Source organism: Rhincodon typus, chromosome 20 (genome assembly GCF_021869965.1).
Source record: "Rhincodon typus isolate 14 chromosome 20, sRhiTyp1.1, whole genome shotgun sequence".
Taxonomy (NCBI): Eukaryota; Metazoa; Chordata; class Chondrichthyes; order Orectolobiformes; family Rhincodontidae; genus Rhincodon; species Rhincodon typus.
The window spans coordinates 33,471,079-33,491,427 of NC_063351.1; the positions used below are offsets into that span (position 1 = coordinate 33,471,079).

The 20,349-nt window shown below is 41.3% G+C and overlaps 1 protein-coding gene across 2 annotated transcripts in view; it reads right to left on the reverse strand.

Annotated features, from left to right (window-relative positions):
* Positions 1-20,349, reverse strand: part of afap1l2 (actin filament associated protein 1-like 2) — a 216,440-nt gene that overhangs the window by 96,306 nt on the left and 99,785 nt on the right. For both annotated transcript variants that reach the window (XM_048609072.1, XM_020528765.2), the window contains exons 2-3: positions 7,480-7,608; positions 2,068-2,148 (exon numbers count right to left, since the gene is read on the reverse strand). In XM_048609072.1, the coding sequence (XP_048465029.1) occupies positions 2,068-2,148; positions 7,480-7,608 (210 nt within the window). The remainder of the gene's footprint in view (positions 1-2,067; positions 2,149-7,479; positions 7,609-20,349) is intronic.

A 20,349-nucleotide genomic window follows, 5' to 3' on the forward strand; every position in this document is an offset into this window, starting at 1 on the left:
GTCCAGGCCCTGCTTGGGTGGTTAGAGACAGAATCCTCTGCTGATAAAGAATGAAGAGCCAAATAATGGACAGCACACCACCTAACTTGGGTCTTTCTTGCCTAAAGAGGGCTGTTTTCTTCCTGGAATGAAAGTGGCTGGCACATTATTTCTGTTGGTGCTGGTGGGGAGGTGCCCGAGTGAGTAGTAGGCAGTACAGACAGCATGTAGAGTTGGCGTGAGAGAGTGAGTGAGTGGGGAAAATGTTACAGGCAATAGTGAGAGGTGTTAGAGCATGAGCCTTTTTGGGCAGTGCGTACAGTAGCATTTCAGCAGAGTGTGAGGAATCACAGAGAAGATGGTGCAACTTACTGTGATAGAGTTGAGAAAGACATTGACCTTCATCTTACACTGTTAGATATTCCTCCAGAGGTCTGAGTTTATTCTAACACGAGTAGCAAGCTTGGAGCAGGCTGGCATGGTCTGGTGTCATGGTCTCCACTGCTGTTCCTGAGGGAGGTGGAAGTCCTGTGTTGGCACCAGCCCAACCAGCAGGACCTCCAGTTCTCTGCCTGCAAAATGGAGTGCTCATCTCCCCATATACCCTATCTGGAGCAGATACCAGGAACCATGAAGGGCAGCTTTGCACTCTCAGCACACATCCGGGTGCACAACGATCTCTCAAGATGGAAAGGAGTCCCGGGATGCCAGTAAATTTGGGGATATCCCCTCAGCAATGAGTTGATTTATTTTGATGATGGCACGTGGCAATTCAGAGTGGAAATCGGACATGGGAGACCTGTTGGGGCATGGGAGGTAATTAATGAAGTGAGTTTGGTAGGACACTGAGAAAACATGCTGGGTCTCAAAGCAAACAACTCGCAATTAGCCAAAAAAAATGTCAGATTCAGCCCCTTATCTTGCTTTCAAATGCCCAGTATCGCTTCCTCCTCCTTCAAATTGTGGCAAAGGATCTTTAACATCAGGTCGATAGGGCATTTGTTTAACATCTGTCCTGAAGAAAAGCAATTGCAACAGGGCAGCACCCCCTCAGCACTGCCTCCTTTTGTGCTGCCTGCCTACAACACTGCCCTCTGACAACACAACTGCAACATCATCCAACTGGCTCAACTCTTGAAGTGGGGCTTGCAGCCACAACTTTGTAATTCAATACGAATTGACCAAACTGACATTAACTTCTACAATATATTAAAATTTGTCAAAGGCAACTAAAAAAGACATGACTGCAGTCCTTTAAACAACAAAATTAGGAGGATCAACATGCAAAAAGGAAAGATATACATTTCTTAAAGCTACAATGTCCCTGAAAATCTAGTGTGGACAGCTGTATATTCGAACAGATGCAGATTAAGTTTTGCCTGGCATGTACAGGAAATCATTATTATGTTTAATCATTTCCAAACCAAATTCCTAAAACATCCACACAAGTACATCTGCTTGTCTGGCTGGAGAACCACACGACCTGTAGAGATGTATCAGATTTATCCACATCTGGAGTACATAGGAGCAGATTAGCAAGAGGAAAAGCTTTCGTCTACTGTTACAGTTTTGCCAGCTAAAAGCATGCTGCCATTATCCAATTAGGACCTCTGTATTAGGTCTGGCTATCAGAGGCACTCAGAACTTCCAGTTCTGAGGAGGGGTCACTCGACCAGAAATGTTAACACTGATTTCCCTCCACAGATGCCGCCAGACCTGGTGAGTTTTTCCAGCATTTTCTGTTTTAGTTTCTGATTTACAGCATCCGCAGTTCTTTCGGTTTTTATTCTTTTATGTTCATGTGTCTTCAAACCTAACTTCCAGGTAACAACAGCTTCCAGTAGCTGATTCAACAGACAATGAACTCCTGCTTTTGGCATGGTGCAATGGCCTTTAGGTCTTTTCTTGTTACGTGGCATTCTTTGGCTATGATAGCAACCAGTAGATCTGACCTATGACCTCAATCAGTGTTAATGACATAATGTGAAAATATTTTAAGAATGAAAACCTTTGAACAGAACATAAACAGCAGACTGCTAACGTTAACGTCTCTTTTCCAGAGAAAAGAACTCCCACTGATCCACTTACCTTTCTCTACCACTTTCTTCTCAGTTGCAATGGTTTCTTCAAGCAGAACTTTGTTCATGTAGATATATTCCTCCTCTCCAGCTACAAATTTAAACAAAGTAATATATTCTAGTTTTAGCAACCAATTGAAAATTTATACTTTAAGATGTAAATGAAGAATAGCTGCTTAAACACTATAAAAACACACGAAACATTTGAAAGAAAAATGACATTTCGACTTATTGTGTTTGCTCTGTCCAACCAATTATACACAAGTTATTTGATTATGGACTTCACCTATTCTACCCAGAGGCATTTTGAATGGTGTGTAAAAATTTGAGCAACACTAGTCGAATCTTAATTCCTTGTACGTGTGAAGAACAATCTTCCCAAGATTTCATAAACACAGCAATTACCAGTTGTGATCTATTTCAACATCAAGACAGGCCTAAATTGATCCTCTACAATGTACGTGTTAGCAATTTCTGAACAACATCTCTGCATCAGTCAATGAACATTACACAGAGATTGTAGTTTGCCACGAATCATTATACTTATCCAGCAGCCTAGCCCTGATCCAGCCTGTAATTGTAGCACACTTCTTGCTCAGCGAATGGGTGGAAGAGGTGCAACTTCAGCATATTAGGGCAAAATACAAGGTGCCAAGTTTCTCATCCTTCAAGCTAAAAAATTTGGAGTGGGGGGAAACTTGTCCAAGAGAAACACAGTGGGGGGCAGAGGTGGGGGGGAGCGCCTTTTGCTGTCAATAGGCTGGGAGTGGAACTATAGGCCTTCTGGGTCAGGTAGCTGTGCTTCAAGAGAGCTGTGGTCAATTACTGGCTGGTAGGTCTCCAGGACTGCAGGAAACAGGATGCAGTGTGGATGAGGGTTTAGGCATTTGTTGGGCATCTTTCTGGTGTCAAAGTCCACAGACATCATCAAGAAGGAGGAGGAGATGGAGGGGGTCTTGTATTTGACAGGCTATTGCGGAGAGCAACCTGGGGGAGATAAAACCTTGGGGGACATGCCTCCTCTGGGCCTAGGAGTCCTGTTAAAGAGGGACCCTTCCCACTTATCACCAGCCTGCACAACAACTTCCCCTGCAGCAGTGGCAGGATAAAGCCCGTCAACTGGTCCATTAGCTAGGGAGCCGACACCAACCCTGCCACTGACATACTTGAAGTCAGGGCAGGAATGGACAGGTAGGTGGCAGGGAGGGACACTTATTCGAATTACCAAGTTGCCTCTGCCTTCAAACCAATACCAGGGAGTGTTGAAATCCAGCCTTTGTCTAGGCTGATGTGCAGAAAAATTCCAGAGCACAATCGGTAAAAATTCTGCTGGTGCCCTGGACCAGGATTCCTCCATCAGCCAATACTAGGTCGGGTCATTCATATCGGTGTTGTTTGTGAGTCTTTCATGCAAATACAGCTTCCACACTTGTCTGCACACAACGTGCAATTTCCAATCGAAGTGAGCCAATGGAAATCAGTGGAAAATTCTCCTCTGTATGGAATCATACCTTGGATAAAAGGAAGAATGGTTGCTGTTGGAGATCAATCATCCCAACACCATAATATCTCACCTTTCTAACAGCATCAGGGGAGCCCCTACACTCGAAGCATTTCAAGAAGGCAGCTCACCAAACACTTCTTACAGGCAAGTAAGAGTGGGCAATAAATGCTGGCCTAGCTAACAATACCCACATCCTAGGTACTAAACAAAATGGAGATCCATATTCCTCAGGGTAGTTTCCTTGGCCCAAACATCTTCAGCTGCCTCATCAACGGCCTTTCCCCCCATAAGAGCAGAAGCAGGATGTTCACTGACAACTGCACAATGTGTGGCCCTATTCACCAATTCCCAGCCTGTGTTCAACTGCAACAAGACCAAGACTACATTTCGGCTTTATGTTTATAAATGGCAAAGAACATTCACTTTACACAAGTGTCAGGAAATGACCATATTCAACAAGAGAGAATCTAAACATCTCTCCTTGATGTTCAACGGCATTCCCATCATTGAATCCTCCCAATATCAACATTCTGGGAGTTATCCATGACCAGAAACTGTAATGCCCTTCATACCCTCCATGCAACCTTTCACCATGTCCAAGGTACTTTATAGCCTTTATGCTAAGTCACCAAGTAGGGAGAACACAGAACACATACTAAGATGAAATAAATGTTTTTAAGTGTCTATTGATGAATTTAAAAAAAAAACTGATAAAAAAATTCATTCACTACATTTAACTTCTCTTGAATACTTAATTTCTTATCAAAACAAACATTTATAATCATCGCCCCACTCAAAGGCTTTATAAGCACTGAGAGCTATCAATAAAATTATAAGCTGACAGGCATTGGACTGTGATGATAGGTTGTGAAACCATTTGTGTGGCACAAATCCATAATGATAGCCCTCATGCTCATGTCAACAGAGTAAAATACCAAGTTTTTTTCCCACATGCAGGAATATTTTTCACAAATTTAAAGACCAGGTGATTTGAAACACTTGACAGCTCGACAGTTCTGACCAACTTTGGAGTTCCATTGAGTTCATCCACTTTGTATGCATATTCATGTCGATCTCTAACAATCCTAATTGGCACTTGATGGCTCCCAAATGCATTTCGCCTCTTACAAAGAGATTTCTGAACTTATCCAAAGCTTTCCCATATCTTTTCAAAAGGCTAAACTATATCTCCAAAGATCTCCAGCAACTTTAGACTGTCTTTTGAAAGATCTAAAGTCACATGTCATATTTTGGATGTCATAGTTATGACTATTGGATTTGTTTGAAGTTAGTGGCATTTTAATATGTCTAGTAGCTGTCTACGTGAACATCAGGTGTGCAACATTGAATCCATGCATGTTCCTGGTGCTTGACCCCTCCACCTCCAGACTGAAAATGGTGGGTGCTGGATACAAGGAAGGAACTTCCTGAAACCAGAACCATTTTGCTTAAGCCAGAGACTTATTTGGTCTTTATGAAAATTCAGGCCTTGGATATGCTACACGAAGGAAGACAGGCACTTCTTTAATTTGAATTGGTTGACAAACAGTCAGAAAGTAGTTGCCTGGTGGATAGAAGACATTTGTAAAGGTTGGTATGAGAAGTTGTAACTGTCAAGAATAAAACTGTCTTTTGGAGAAGTATGTGATCATACATATCTTTAAAAAGCAAATGCACAGCCAAACAGACCAACATCTGCTGAATTTAGCTTTCCTTGTGTTATCCACGCTTAGTCTTCATTAAATATCTTGCTTGCAAAATAAAATTTTTCTTAAAAATGTTTCATCTGTTTGTTTTAACTGTTAATTTAGAAATGTTTTATTAATAAGGCAATGAGAGAGCAAAGGTCTTGCTTAATGATGAAGTGATAGGTGATATTAAAACAGGTGGAAAATTTAGAGTCTTGAAAAGTTTCTGTAACTTGGACTCAATAAATGATTGTCATCAACTCCAAACAGTAATAGTCAGTGAGGAGATGATGGCCTAGTGATGTTGCTGCTAGATTGTTACTCCAGAGATCCAGGTAATGTTCCAGGGATCTGGGTTGATAAAACCACTATGGCAGGTGGTGGGATTTAAATTCAATAAAAGAAGAATCCGGAATGAAGGGTCAAATGAAGGCCATGAATCAATTGTTGAGGAAAAGACCCATCTGGCTCATTAATACCCTTTAGGGAAGGATAGCTGACCCTTAACTACCCTCTGGCAAATTAGGAACCAGCAATAAATGCTGGCCCAGCCTGAAAACCCTTATCCCATGAATGAATTGAAAAAAAAGGTACTATGATTGTATGAGGCTTATTTTCCATATTGGCAACATCCTACTCATATTCTGTATTCATCTAAAATCATATAAAGAAGTAGGTGATATAAAAATAAACTAATTTTCTACAAATATGGCACACTACTTTCCCAGATTCCACCCAAAAACATTAGCCTATTTTTCTTTTTCAAATGTTGAATGGTTGTTGTGCAAAGCAGTGGTTTCTATTTTTTTTTAATTTCCCTTTCAGCTCGTTGTAAAAGAGTACTTCAAGTGAGGGAGCAATATCTGACACTTATCAACCTCAGAAAGCCATTTCTTAAGGGGTGGTGCGAGATGATTTCATGACTCATGACTGTTTTGATAGCCAGCAAAAATCAAGTAATGAAAGAGCAATTGCCCTAACAGCGAGGGTCTTTGACACCTGCTGCACAAACAAAATCTGTTGACCTTTTGGCTGAAGGATAAGCTCATAACTGCAATGTTCTCCATTTGTTTCATGACTGTACGAAAACACTGTAAACCCACCTGTCCCTTCCCATTGGGAGTCCAGTGTTAGCTGAGTATTCACACAAGATGTTGACTAGAGTCTGCTTTCAAACCTCTGCCTACATCTGTGCACCTTCTAAGAGGGATTTTCAATTTTTATTAGGCAAGAGTATTACAATTATAGAAGCTTGGTGGCAAATGGAGAGGGAACAAATCTACTGTCATCTAACGAGATGAGGTTTAACGGGCATGAATGAATTTTACTTTTTTTAAGATGTTTCTGGGATGTAAGCACTGCTGTCAAAGCCAGTATTAATTGACCATTCTTAATTACACATGGGAAGGTGGTGGTGAGCCACCTTCTTGACCTGCTGCACAGTGCTGTCAGAGAGAAAGTTCCAGGACTGGACACAATGACATTGAGGAATGGTAATATAGCTCTGAGTCAGGATGGTGTGTGATTTAGAAGAGACCTTGGAGGTATCAATGTTCCCAAGTGTCTGCTGCCTTTATCTTTCAGTGTGCTAAAGGTTGTATGCTTGATGGGCAATGTTTGAGGTGACTTGATGAATTGTGGCAATGCTTCACGTATATGGTACACATTGTTGCCATTTTGTCAGTGGTGGAGGGAGTGAAGGGCCAGCATGGTGGATGGCGTGTTGATCAAGTGGCCTGATTGGTCCAGATTGTGTTGAGCTTCTTTAGTGTTGTTATAACAACAAGGCAAGCTGAGAGAATTCTATTACACTCCTGACGTGTGCTTTGTAGAGGATAGACAGGATCTGGGAAACAGGAGGCGAGCTGCTGCTGCAGAATTACCAGCCCATGACCTACTGTAAAGCTACAATACTTACATGGCTGGTACAGTTAACCTTCTGGTCAATGGTAACCCCAGGATATTCCTATGTTCCCTGATGTTTAGGACCAGGAAAAATGGTTGATTTTCTCTTCTTACCCTGGTGGTGCTGACTCCAATTGGAACATCTTGCTCTGCTATTCTGATCCCTACCAGTTAACACAGCACACCCTGTAAGTTTCTGATTTGAATCTTATGGTCTGTGTCACTTTACACAGTTGATAGCTGTGGATTAAGATGTTCTAAAATTCAGCGCCACCTAACTTGCTGCAACAAACGTACTCAAACCAGGGCTAAATGGGAGACTGACCTGAAGAACTGATGATGTTGTGAAGTAGATCTGATAAGACACATTTTCTTGCTAAGGCACTGAGGCTGAGATTTTCATTATCCAGTAACTTCAAAAATGTCTCAAGTTCTGCAAGCAACTGGTCCAGTGCTGGAAGAAAAAAAGTTAAAAGAAAAGTCAATATTATATTAACTTACTTCCAGGAAAGAAGCTCCAATCAGAAATAGGAGATCTACGACATTCATAAGGAAGGCTCCATCACAAAATGTGCTTCATGTAAACACTCATCATTCAAATGAATCTTTTGCATTCTAGGGCAGAATGTTACTCAATGCATATCTGCATTATAGCATATTATTTTTAATGTTCCACTGAATGTATGGGAACTTTGTGTAAGCACTGTTTAGGAATGTCTGTCATTCCACTGTGTTGGTGTTAGCTTTGAACGTTGGGTAGTATCCTCATCACTTAGTCAGAAGATTGATGGGTCAAGTCTGGTACCTTGGTTTGATCTAATCGCGCTGAAGATATGTCATTCAGATAGGAGTATTTTATATTTACATTGTTTATTAAAGGGTAGGGATTTCCCCTGCTATCCCACCACATCATTGATCAATACTTCATCACTGAACTACTAATTGACCCTCTCTTCTGTGATTAGGAAATCTTGCTGCATATACAATGGGAAGTACATTTGACTTTGTAATAAAAATGACTGTGCAGTACTGTGAATAGGAATTAAATGATGAAACATGCTGTGGCATTGGGGTGAACTACCGTTGACCACCAGGATTCCTAACAGTCTTTGTCATGATCTGGCCATGGTCTGATGTCTTCTCGTTTTTGAAATGAAAAGTGACAAGGTTGTAAGCATATACTGCAAGGTTTGTTTCAATGTTGGTTTTGAACACTCACGAAGCATTTGTTTTGAATCAACATCCAAATGCTCCTTTAATTATGGTGCATTTGTATTAAATATTCAGTTTTGACTGTGGAAAATTATGGGACCTATGAAATTACTCAGTGAGAAACAAGTAATGTACATAAAACAAATTGACCTCTCCAGATGTGCTTGCTGGCTATAGTTAGAATTAATTGGAAAAATAACTGTTATTTGAATAAACTTTTCTTCTGAATATTTAATTTCTACTATGAGTGATCAATATTCCTTTTCACTCTCACATTTCTCAATCCTTCCAGTGAGTCATCTAAATCTCTGTGCATTTGACCTCTCCAACTAATAGCCCTCTGAGTATCTGACGCATGCATGGAAACAAGAGATGAGTAATGGACAGATTAATTTGAGCTATATTTTATTATGGGAAGGGATATTCATTATCTAAAGCTCCTTACTGAACAAGTTAACATCAATTAGATGTGAATATTTTCATCACAGCATACCAAGCCAATTTCAGTGTATAAAGAGCTCTATCCAAATGTACGCTCCAGATGATGTCACTATCATCCTAAGGGAGTCATTTTATGTTTTTGTGTTGGCATTAAATATGTTATTACACCCACTATAGGCAAAAAAAAAATCAGCTTCTTTTGCTGGCCTAAAAATCTTGGCATTTTCTAAATGTATTAGGATTACGACAAGAAAATTGCAGTCAGCCACTTTGGATGCAAAATCTGGATTAGGTTAATGTTTTGAAAATACATTTATAACCATCTGCAAATGTCTTGCTGTGATGGCTACAATAACAATATACCAATTATATATTTCTTATATTCCAAATCAAACTAATGGAGTAAATGTCCACTTACACCTTCAATACATTTTTTAAAAAATAGAGAGTTTTGAATAGATAAAGGAACAATGGTGCCTGATTTGTCAATGTGTGAACCTTCCCCTCCAAAGTACAGATGGGAAAAATTGTGCCTCTGGCACTGTGACGTTCCAGAAATCACATCATACAGCAATTTTTGGACTAAAATGGCAGTTCTTGGAGCAGTCAATTACATGGACACAGATGGTCCCCTTTATTTACAGGGCCAGATAAAATTTTGATGACAAAATAAACTTAAAAGTTTATCCCATTTCAGTCATGTTGAAATAGCATAATTATGAAGATAATATTGTACCATATTTATTTGTCAACCAACACCACAATCATAACAGGATCTGAGGAGTTTTTTTTGTGTGAGAGGCTTCGAAGAGAATTGCGGAGCACAGAAGCTTGTTGGCTGAAGACTATGACACTGTGCTTCACATGCACCACAGTCAATGAAGCTGAATCAGCCAAACAGGGGCAGATATTCAAATGGAGGTGGGCATATGGGGTGTGGGGAGGGATTATATAAGTGGACATAATTGAAGTGGAGCAATGTTCTGGAAGGATTTCAAGTTCAGTTAATGAAAAGTAAGTACCAGCAAGTTAGTTCTCATGGATGATGAGTACATCTGTGTATTGCAAACAAGCCAATCATTCAACGATGGTTAAAAAATGTGGACTAATTATTTGAAGATAAGACTATATGCGAACAATGTCAACCATAGAGATGTTGGAGCTGTACAACTGCTACCATGTTCTGTCTGCAGGAGTCATGGGATAACAGATCACATCCTTCTTGTATTGGATGGCAATGGGCGGCAATGTAAGATATGTCCACTTAAAGGTACATGCACATGAAAAGCCAGCCTGATCTTGTCACTGATGGTTTAAACATTGCCATGCCTATTCACTATCCTCCCTAAAATCAACATCTTCACAAGAGAGCAGAGAAGGATTTGACACAATGCAACTGAGGCATCAAAGGAGCTTGAACACAAATATAACATAATTTGGTCCCAGATCCAAAGTAAGAAGAGTACAACTATTATAAGCCAGAATAATGATAATAGACAAACTGATGCACAGATGAATTGAGTCATCATCCTTTCTTTCATGTTTTACCAATAATTCAATAATGTACAGGTACACACTAGACAATGTGCATTGTTGCAGATCTCTATCACTCCCCCCCACCCCCACAGGATACTATTAGTTAACTTTCTAGTTAGGGGGCTTCAGTTACTTCAGAGAAAGCCACCCATCTACATCCCTGGCCTTGGATGTTGCTGGCTAAAGAAAGACCCAAGCAAGAAAGAAAACAAACCCTTAAGATGTGGGAGACCTCTATCAAAAAGTACATCCAATCTTTTATCCTCCCTTTCGAATGAAAATTATTCACAGAAACCATCAAAGTGGTTCTAGTGTTACTTTTAAAATGTTTTCCTCATGAGGAAATAAAAGTTTATTATATATGAAAATAAATGTACAACTGGCTGGAATGTTGTCTTGAATGATGTCTTGAATGACAAATTGCATAAGGACACGCAGCATTACTGAAATGTTCGAACTTAGCAAATTTAGATTAAACCATTTCTCACAAGTAAAATTTATTCAGCAGGGTATACCTGCAACATTAGCCATTGTAGAATCAACAGTTCCAAATAAATGCAAATTCTCCTTTAAATGTTCTTTTACAGCACCAAATGCCTTTTAATAATCCAAAAAGATATAGTTGCAAGAAGTAACACTAGAGGCAGGTGATTACAGAATGCCAGAATTCAGGGCTAAACTGAAATTTCTAGTGTATTCTTATTTTCCCATCATATTTTTTGTTTAATGCCCTGCCAAAATAAAAGGGAGTGAAATTGGTAATTATAAAAACCTAGGACTGGATTTTGCCCATGCAGGAAATTGGGAATAATTCCAGGTGCTAAAACCACCCGTGAGAGGAATCGTTGTGATCTTCCTGTTAAGTGGGGGAGGGGAGAATTGGCACTATTAATTGGCACAGAGGCAGGTTTCCCCGAGAGTAATAATTAGGCTCTTCAAGTTGGACAGCCAATCAGACGCTTCCCAGTTGCAAAGGACTGGCAGCCTTCAATAGATGGTAATTTTTCTCTTTTGTCTCCTGCAGGTACCACTGCACAGTCTACACAGTCAAGAAGGTGGCCTCGCAAGATATCTCTTCCTCCACCTCTGAAGAAGCCACAGATCCCTCAGAAAATGCCCATCAAGGCTGCCTCATGTATGCTCCACCAGCTGAGATCCTGGCACCTCTGTGAATATTTTAGCAGGGTTAGAATCAAGAGCATTGTTTTTAAAACATTCATTGATGGGATGTGAGCATTGCTGGCTAGACCAGCATTTATTGTCCATCCCTAATTGCCCAGAGGGCAGCTAAGAGTCAACCACAGGCTGTGGGTCTGGAGTCACATGTAGACCAGACCAGGTAAGGATGGCAGCTTTTCTTCCCAAAAGGACATTAGTGAACCAGATAGGTTTTTTTTCTGACAATTGGCAATGGATTCATGGTCATTACTAGACTCTTAATTCCAGATTATTATTGAATTCAAATTCTGCCATCTGCCATGGCGGGATTTGAACCCAGGTCCCCAGAATATCACCTGGGTCTCTGGATTAAATAGGCTGCCAACAGAATAGGTAAGGTAAGTATTCCATTCTGAGAGAGATGGGACTTCACTTGTGGCACATCGTTGCCACATTTCCACAGCTGCTCGAGACAGGAACACCCGAGGTCACGAGCAGTTGGAGGACTGTTGGGCAGGAGATGACCTCATGGCTACTAACAACTTCATGCAAATGCACAAAAAACTGTGCCAATAAGCAGCCAGCTGGAGGAGAAACCACATGAGACCTCCCCCTTCCCAGAATTCTGCCTTTAGGACGCTCCAGAGGAAGTTGGGCCTTCCGCCTCCACCCTGCGGGAGGTCAATCTGAGCAAGGTGCACTCTAAGGCCAACAGGCCCCACTGTTGGGCATCCACCCCATCTACGGAGCCTGGGATCACACCCAGATGTATTGACAGGGTAAGGAAGAAGAAGATGACCTTCTGAGGGTACATTTATGGTATGAGTGACCTATTAATGTAAGTATTCTCACATTTGTAAATATATGTTTACTTTTCATCATCAACTGTGTGGGTGACTGTCATCTAATTGCAACTACTGAAGTGAAGGTCCAGAGTCCAGGTGTCTTCAGCAATACATGATATTCGATGGTCCAAGGTATGAAGTGACCAATGCCTGCACAACATGCCAGTTATAGGACTGTACAAAGGTGACTGTTTGCAAGCCACATTACATTGCACATGCATTGTAGTCATTAGCAGATTAATTGGTGACGTTGCCTGATGTGGCCGAGTGTGCTTGGGGCCAGGATATGAAATCCACTCAATCGGTGATTTAGTGATTACTGGTGTCATTCGCCTGCAATGCATGGGTGTCTGTTTAATGCTTTTGCCCTTTGAAGGGCCTCACACTGCACTGAAGTGAAGCTCTGTCCCTCACTGAATGAAATACTTGCCCTGCCCACTTTGGAGGCAGCCATTTTCATCTCCATTGCACACTAGCTCTCTGGATGAAGATGAAAAGAAACCGCAGTTGTATTTCACAGAGTGAGTCCCACACTGCGCCGCTCAGTCTCGGTGTCCCCCCGCAAGTCTTCGTATTTCCTTCTTGGTTGCCCTCCCCTTTTTGATCTTCCCCAAATTCCCAGCAACCATGTTATGTAATTGTTCATCTCCTGGCATTTTTTTATTCATTCACGGGATGAGTGCATCACTGGCTAAGCCAGCATTTATTGCCCATCCCTAATTACCCAGAGGGCAGTTAAGAGTCAACCACATTGCCTAATGGTATTATCACTGGACTGTTAATCCAGCAATAAATATCAAGTATTCATGCCAGACATATCTGTGCACTGTTTCCCCCATCAAAATCAGAGTGGTGCCAACAGCTGGTGAACCACATCCTTCATTCCCTCCTATGCTCTATTGTTATCATCATTATACTTTATCACCATTCACCATTGTTAACCCCTCTTCTTCTAGCACGCTGCCTCCAATCTCCACAATTAAGTTCTCCAACTTCCCTCCCACAGCAGTGGCTCCAAATAACTCCATCTTGACTTTCAGTGGAGGGACTCCCAGGACCAACTATAGCTCACAGCCCCCACCACAGTGAACTTAGACAAACAGCCCTGTCTGACAACCTACTAGGTCCCTGATTAATCTCCATGCATCTCCCTGATTGATTTTCCATGACACCCTAGACTGGTTGCAATGAAAATATTCCATAACCTATAGAGGTATGGATTCCTGACTCATAACCAAACATCTGGACTGACATGGGAGGCTGCCCTTGACTTACTGTGCTGGGATCCCTGGTTGAAAGGGAGTCTCCCTCAACTTGACAGAAGACTACGCCCCTTACACTTTGAGATAAGGTCATTTGGCTGGTGTACACGCATTGTGTTTGCCACATAAGCTGCTGGCACACAGTGTAGGAGTGAGATTGGCGTAACCCAGTGTCATGCAGCAACATGAGCTGGGTGCCTGTCACTGTGCACAAAGTGTCCTGGCAGCAGCATTCCAATAGAAGGTGCTAGTATGCCCCGAAGTGCAACACTGAAATCCAGAAAGGTATTGTAAATAGATCAGAGCTGTGCCAGGAGGGTGTGGAGAGGCTGGTATGTGTCCAATGCCAATGTCCATGGATTGCACCCATGTAACGTGCCCTGGGATGTTGCCATCCACGATGAAGGTCTGGAGGAGCATGCAGTGAGTTGGAGACACTGGGTAGCCACTCCAACTTTCACGTCAGAGACTGCTGCTGTTTAGTTTCCCTCATCACTTGGAAGAATGGGACACTAAATATTAATGAGATGCGATTAGGTAATAATGAGATGGTAATGTGAACAAATAAATGAAAATAGGCCTCTCTCTGCTCACTAGTAAGATTCTCATCTCACTGTTCAACACTTGGTTGGAGAATTGGATAGTTTTCCACTCTTGTTGCCAAGAATTTCATTCCTGCCAATCTCAGTCCTTCCTCAACTTTCCTATCACTACCCATATCATTCAGGGGCCAGGACAATTCCACCACTGGCCTTGTTACCATCAAGTAGAAGATTAACACTTCAATTTCTAAAATTTGGGAATGTACCTAATGGGGAAAAAAATGTTACTATCAATAAGCTGACACTAAATCCATGCTGAGTCAAGCGTATGAGAAATAAAAGTGTTCATCCTCCAAAATATCTACCAACTCAGCCAAAAAAAAAGAAGTGTCAGGCAAGCATTGAGAGTGGTAGATTTTCTACTTCTGATAAAACGGCTTTTGAACTCTGATTTCAAATTCCATTTGTGTCGACATTCTGTTATGGGTTGTTGTATTTGGCTGCAGTGAAAACTATTGTTGAGCAACAGTGGTAGTGCCGCGAATCACTAGCCACACTTTCAAACTAAAATTGACTACAGATGTGCACCTTCTGTCCAGGAACACTTTGCAACCAGGTTCTATTGTTGTTTAGTGGTCTGTGCCTTTTTCTCAAGGCGGCTCCCTTGGCAGTCAGAACGGAGGGCATCTGTGTTCAATTCATTAGCCGTCTAACATGTGCAGCGCACACCCCTCAGCTCCTGAGGGGAGAGTTTTGTGGTGGGTATGGAGGTGTTCCTGGCACCAGACATTCCAAACTCCGTCTTAAAATTTTGGACTTTCCGGATCGAAGTGCTTTTCCTTGGGGTATTCCGAAGATTAAGCTTCTAAAGGGTGTAACAGTAATGCAATACAGAAATGTTCATTTTCTTTGCTGCACAAAATTACAGGTCAGATAGAGGTCAAGCAACTTTTACTGTAAGCCTTCATCAATGCAAAGAAAAGTTGGACTGGTGCTGTAAATCTGAGTGAAGAACTAGAGTGCATCATTTTGGCTACTGGCAAACCCACTTCAACAATCATACTGAAATCTGCAACTGGGATTGAAAGACTTGATGCCAGGGAGCTCTATATGTAAACATTAATCTCTGAACAAAGGTCAATTGTTTTCAAACTGGAGACAGCATTCTTATGAAGTTGCTTTCATTACCATACTCCCTGACCTCTCACTGTCTTGAAATTGCTAGTCAGTGACATTTTATGCTGTGAAAGTTACAAATAAGTGACATAGCTGCAAGTTTTTAAACAACAAATTCAAACCGTTGTTCTGTATAAAAGCTATGTAAAATGTTTTAAATTCAGAGTTCATAGCTTGGACTAAAAAAACTAAAAACAAAGAAATCCTGAGGGTCTGGCATCAGTAGACATGTGTGAGCCCCCCTGCCGAGATCATAATTTTGGCTGTAATTATAAGTTTTGCCTTTTCATTGTCCTGGTGCAAGGATTTTAGAAGCTCCTGATCCCTGGATGATTTTCTGACCATTGAGGTGAAGAGATAGAAAATCCTGATGGATCTGCAGACATCCTGCCTTTCACCTCCTCAGAATCCCTGATGTGCATCCCAACCAGGCAATGCTTCATCCAACAACAAATTGGTACACCATCTCTTGAGGAAAACTATTGTGCGCGGTAGCTTAAATTGGAGGAATAGGGTTGAATTTTACAGGTGGTCAGATTGCTCCCTCCCACTGTGACCGAAGTAAGAAAAGGCTGTTCCGTAGGGATAACATGCTGCCACAGCCTAAACAGAGTGGCACTTTCCCCCCTCAATGGTATGAAGTCCTGTCCATGAGACCTGCCAGCTAACCTGTTTTGTTTTCAAAATGTTGTATATCTTGGAATATTTATTTAACAGCGTGGTCACTTTGCAACTATTTCTATGTTACAGTAAACATATCAAATCCATTTATCTCTCCTTGTGGCTCATTTGTAAAGGAAAAGATCACATAGATGGAATTATGTAGGATATTAAGCACAAAAATAAGTCTTTCAGCCCAACCATTCTATGCTGGTGTTTATGTTCCTCCTACTCATTGTCCCAACTTTCTACAGCAAAATAAAAATAAAAATCTGAAATTGGAGGGCACTTCATCTGTTGTAATACTTGATAAATAGCACTGGAAAGTACCACGATTGAAATGGTCAAACTATAATAATCTAAGTTTCTAGCTAAACTGTGTTACAGGTGCAAGTGCACTTGCCAACTCTTGTTACTATTATAGCAGTTACACCTAGCCTGGGATAAGGTAATTTACTGTTTAAAGAGAGGAAATTAATGCTACAGCTCATGGTAAAAATGGTTAAAAGCATCTCCTGTAATGATTATTTCACGATATTGATGAACTTTATTTCAAGTCTAAAATGCAAATTAGCAATAACTGCCAAGGCAAAGGGGCTTTTTACTCTCTGCCAAACAGCATCCACAGAAAAGTCACTGAACAATGAGTTTACTATGAAGCTTGATGCCCAACATTACAGCAATTGCAAGGCATTCACTGGAAACGGTTGTAACAAAATTACTATCCTGAATATGCACCTTTATACCCCTGAAATTCTGATTTTTTTTAAAGAATGCTTGCAAGCTGTGTTGAGCAACTCTGCTTTTAAAAAAAAGAATTTTCCAATTTTTCGGTAAAATAACACTTGTTTCTTTGAAACAATTCAATATTTTTGTCGTTTTGACTGCAATTAAGGAAATGTTCAGATTTCTTGGGCACGCAGGGTTACCCTATGAATGGGAGCAGTGTCGTTAGAACTATTGAGACAGCCTACTCAGATCTGGCAATGACCACAGTTAAGCCCGCTTTCTCTTGCTAGTAAGGCACATCTTTTGTTCACTTGCCCTTTCAAGACCCTGAAAATTCCAACATTTTCTACAAACAGAAGAGAAAAGACGGTTTACATCGCTGAAGTCAATTTCTCTAACGTGCAATTTTATCCAACCCTTAGTGACTACATTATAACTACTGAGTTTTACAATAACTGTACTGTTCAGATATAGATTGTGCAGATAATTAAATTTATTAGTTTTTTACCCTTATTATCTATTTTCTAATATTCATTTTCATAGTTATGGATCATTCCTCAGTGGATGTTCATACTGTAAGACTGCTTTTGCAAACAGCATTTCATAGTTCACTGATAAACAAAATAAAATGCTTGTTCAGTAGCAAGATATATTTCTGCCTTTTCCTTTTACTAAGGTTTACTTCAAGCAAATACGAACATAAGAAATGGGAGCAGGAGGCGGCAATTCAGCCCTTGAACCTGTTCTCCTATTCAGTAATGACTGATTTATTAAGTCCATCGCTCCACTTTTCTGCTGCCCCACCACTCTCAGTCCCACCACCATAATTTTTGACTCTCGATTTCCCAAGAATATCAAACATAACTGCATACCTGATAGTTATCAAAGGTATTGTTAATATAGTCATATCACGAAAGTAGTTAGGACTTGAAGCAACTATCACAAGGACCTGACATTGAACACCTTATTCAAGGTTGAACGTGTTAACCAAATATCAATATCTTCCTTAGAACTGGTGAAATTATGGTCCACGAAATGTTGAGAATTTAAAACAAAAGTCACCCTCAATCTAAAATAAATGGCATAAGTATAAGTTCTCTGATACAGGTCCTAATTAAGATGAAACTTGACAGTTACCAGTTGAGGAGACTATAATGCAGTATGACTCTTATTCAGAAGCATTAACTCTGTTTTTCTCTCTCCACAGATGCTGCCAAACCTGCTGAGTTTCTCCATGATTTTCTGTTTTTGTTTCAGATCTCCAGCATCCGCAGTATTTTGCTTTTATAACAGAAGGCTGCAGTGTTTGCCCATTTTACCATTCCTGGTACTGTGTATTATTTGCCACCTTTGCCAGAATATGGTAACGGCTAAGGGTTGTTACAGGTAGCTCACTCCCACAAATCCTCCATGTTTTTGCTCTGTTTTGGACCTATCGATTGATTAGAGGCAAAGGAGAATTTGCAGAAATGGCGTCATAGAAACAGTCCTTTTGATCCAACTTGTCCATGCTGATCAGATATCCTAAATAATTTTAGTCCCTTTTGTCAGCATTTGGCCCATATCCTTCTAAACCCTTCCTATTCGTGTATCCTTCCAGACGCCTTTTAAATGTTCTAATTATACCAGCCTCCAACACCTCCTCCGGCAGCTCATTCCATACACGCACCACCCTATGTGAGAAAAAGTTGCCCCTTAGGTCCCTTTTAAATCTTTCCCCTCTCACCTTAAACCTATGCCCTCTAGTTTTGGACTCCCTTACCCTGGGAGAAAGACCTTGGCTATTCACCCTATCCATGCCCCTCATGATTTTATAAACCTCTACAAGGTCACCCCTCAGCCTCCAATGCTGCAGGGAAAATAGCCCCAGCCTATTCAGCCTCTCCCTATAGCTCAAACCATCTAACCCTGGCAACATCCTTCGAAATCTTTTCAAATTTAACAACATCTTTCCTATAGGAGGGAGACCAGAAACGAATGCAATATACTAAAAAAGGCCTGAGATAACAAGGTGTAGAGCTGGATGAATCTCCGATTCTCCAGCATCTGCAGTTCCTACTATCTCTGAAACAATACTAAAAAAGGCCTTACCAGTTTCCCCTACAGCCGCAACATGACATCCCAACTCCTATACTCAATGCACTGACCAATAAAGGCAAATGTACTAAAAATGCCTTCTTCACCACCCTGTCTAGCTGCAACTCCACTTTCAAGGAACTATGAGCCCATACCCCTAGGTCTCTTTGTTTGGTAACACTCCACAGGACCCTACCACTAAGTGTACAAGTCCTGCCCTGATTTGCCTTTCCAAAATGCAACACATCACATTTAGCTAAATTAAACTCCATCTGCCACTCCTCAGCCCATCAGCCCATCAGCCCATTTGATTAAGGTCCCATTGTACTCTGAGATAACTTTCTTCACTGTCCACATGCACCATGGAGTAACTATGGAAGATGCATTGTTCTTGGTTACCAAGTAGGATTATTGCATGATAGCAACCAGTACAACTAGATCTGTCAGGCATAATTATTCAGACCTTTGGTAGCTGGCATGGATACATCTGTTCCCTCTGCAGGCTGGAGTCTCTACCCACAAAGTGACAGCGTTAATGGAATGGGTTATGCCATTCTGGGTGCTCTGGTTTCCTCCCACAGTCCAAAGATGTGTAGGTTAGGTGGATTGGCCATGCTAAATTGCCCATAGTGTCCTGGGATGTGCAGGCTACTGGATTAGCCATGGCAAATGCAGGATGACAGGGACAGGGTAGGGGACTGGGTCTGGGTGGGATGCTCTTCAGAGGGTCGGTGTGGACTTGATTGGGCCAAATGGCCTGCTTCCATACTGTAGGGATTCTATGTTACTACAGTGCAAAAGATGACCATTTGGCCCATCCGATTTGCACCAGTACACTGAATGAGCAATTGATTTAGTGCCATTCTCCCACTCTTTCCCAGTTATCCCACATGTTTTCCTTTTCCGATAGCAGTTTAATTCCCATCTGTAAGTTCAAACTGAACCTACCTGCCCTACAATATCAGACAGTGAATATGTGACCTTAACAACAAATATTTTCTCTCATGTTGCATTTGCTTCTTTTACTAATCATGTTAAATCTGTGCCTTCTTGTTCTCAACTCTTATTAGTGGGAACAGTTCCTCCCTCCTGGCTGAGATGTTCTCATGTTTTTCTAGCTGTAAGGCAGTTGTGTTACGTGGTGACCAACATACCATCCCCACCACCAAGAGAATCTGGTTTATCTCCAATCTATCAGCTCGTTAAGGCAAGAGAAGGCATGTGGCATTCAAAGGACATAACCCTGCCTGCAATCCATACCTCCAGACTGGGGCAATTTGCGATCACTCTCCACTCCCATAAAACTCGGCAGGCAGGTTGGCCTGGTTTGGGAAACTAGCTGCCTTTTTTTTTTGGAAGGCCAGGGAGACAGGTCATTAGAGAGGTGGCAAGCAGAGGCCCTTACACAGCCACTTAAGAGCCTTAATTGCAAATTCAAAAAAGTCACTCATGGGCATTTACACTCAAAATTGCACAGGTGACAAGTAGGGGCTGTTTCTCTCCAGGACAAACTCACCTAAACATTTTCTCTGTGTGTGTGTGTGTGTGTGTGTGTGTG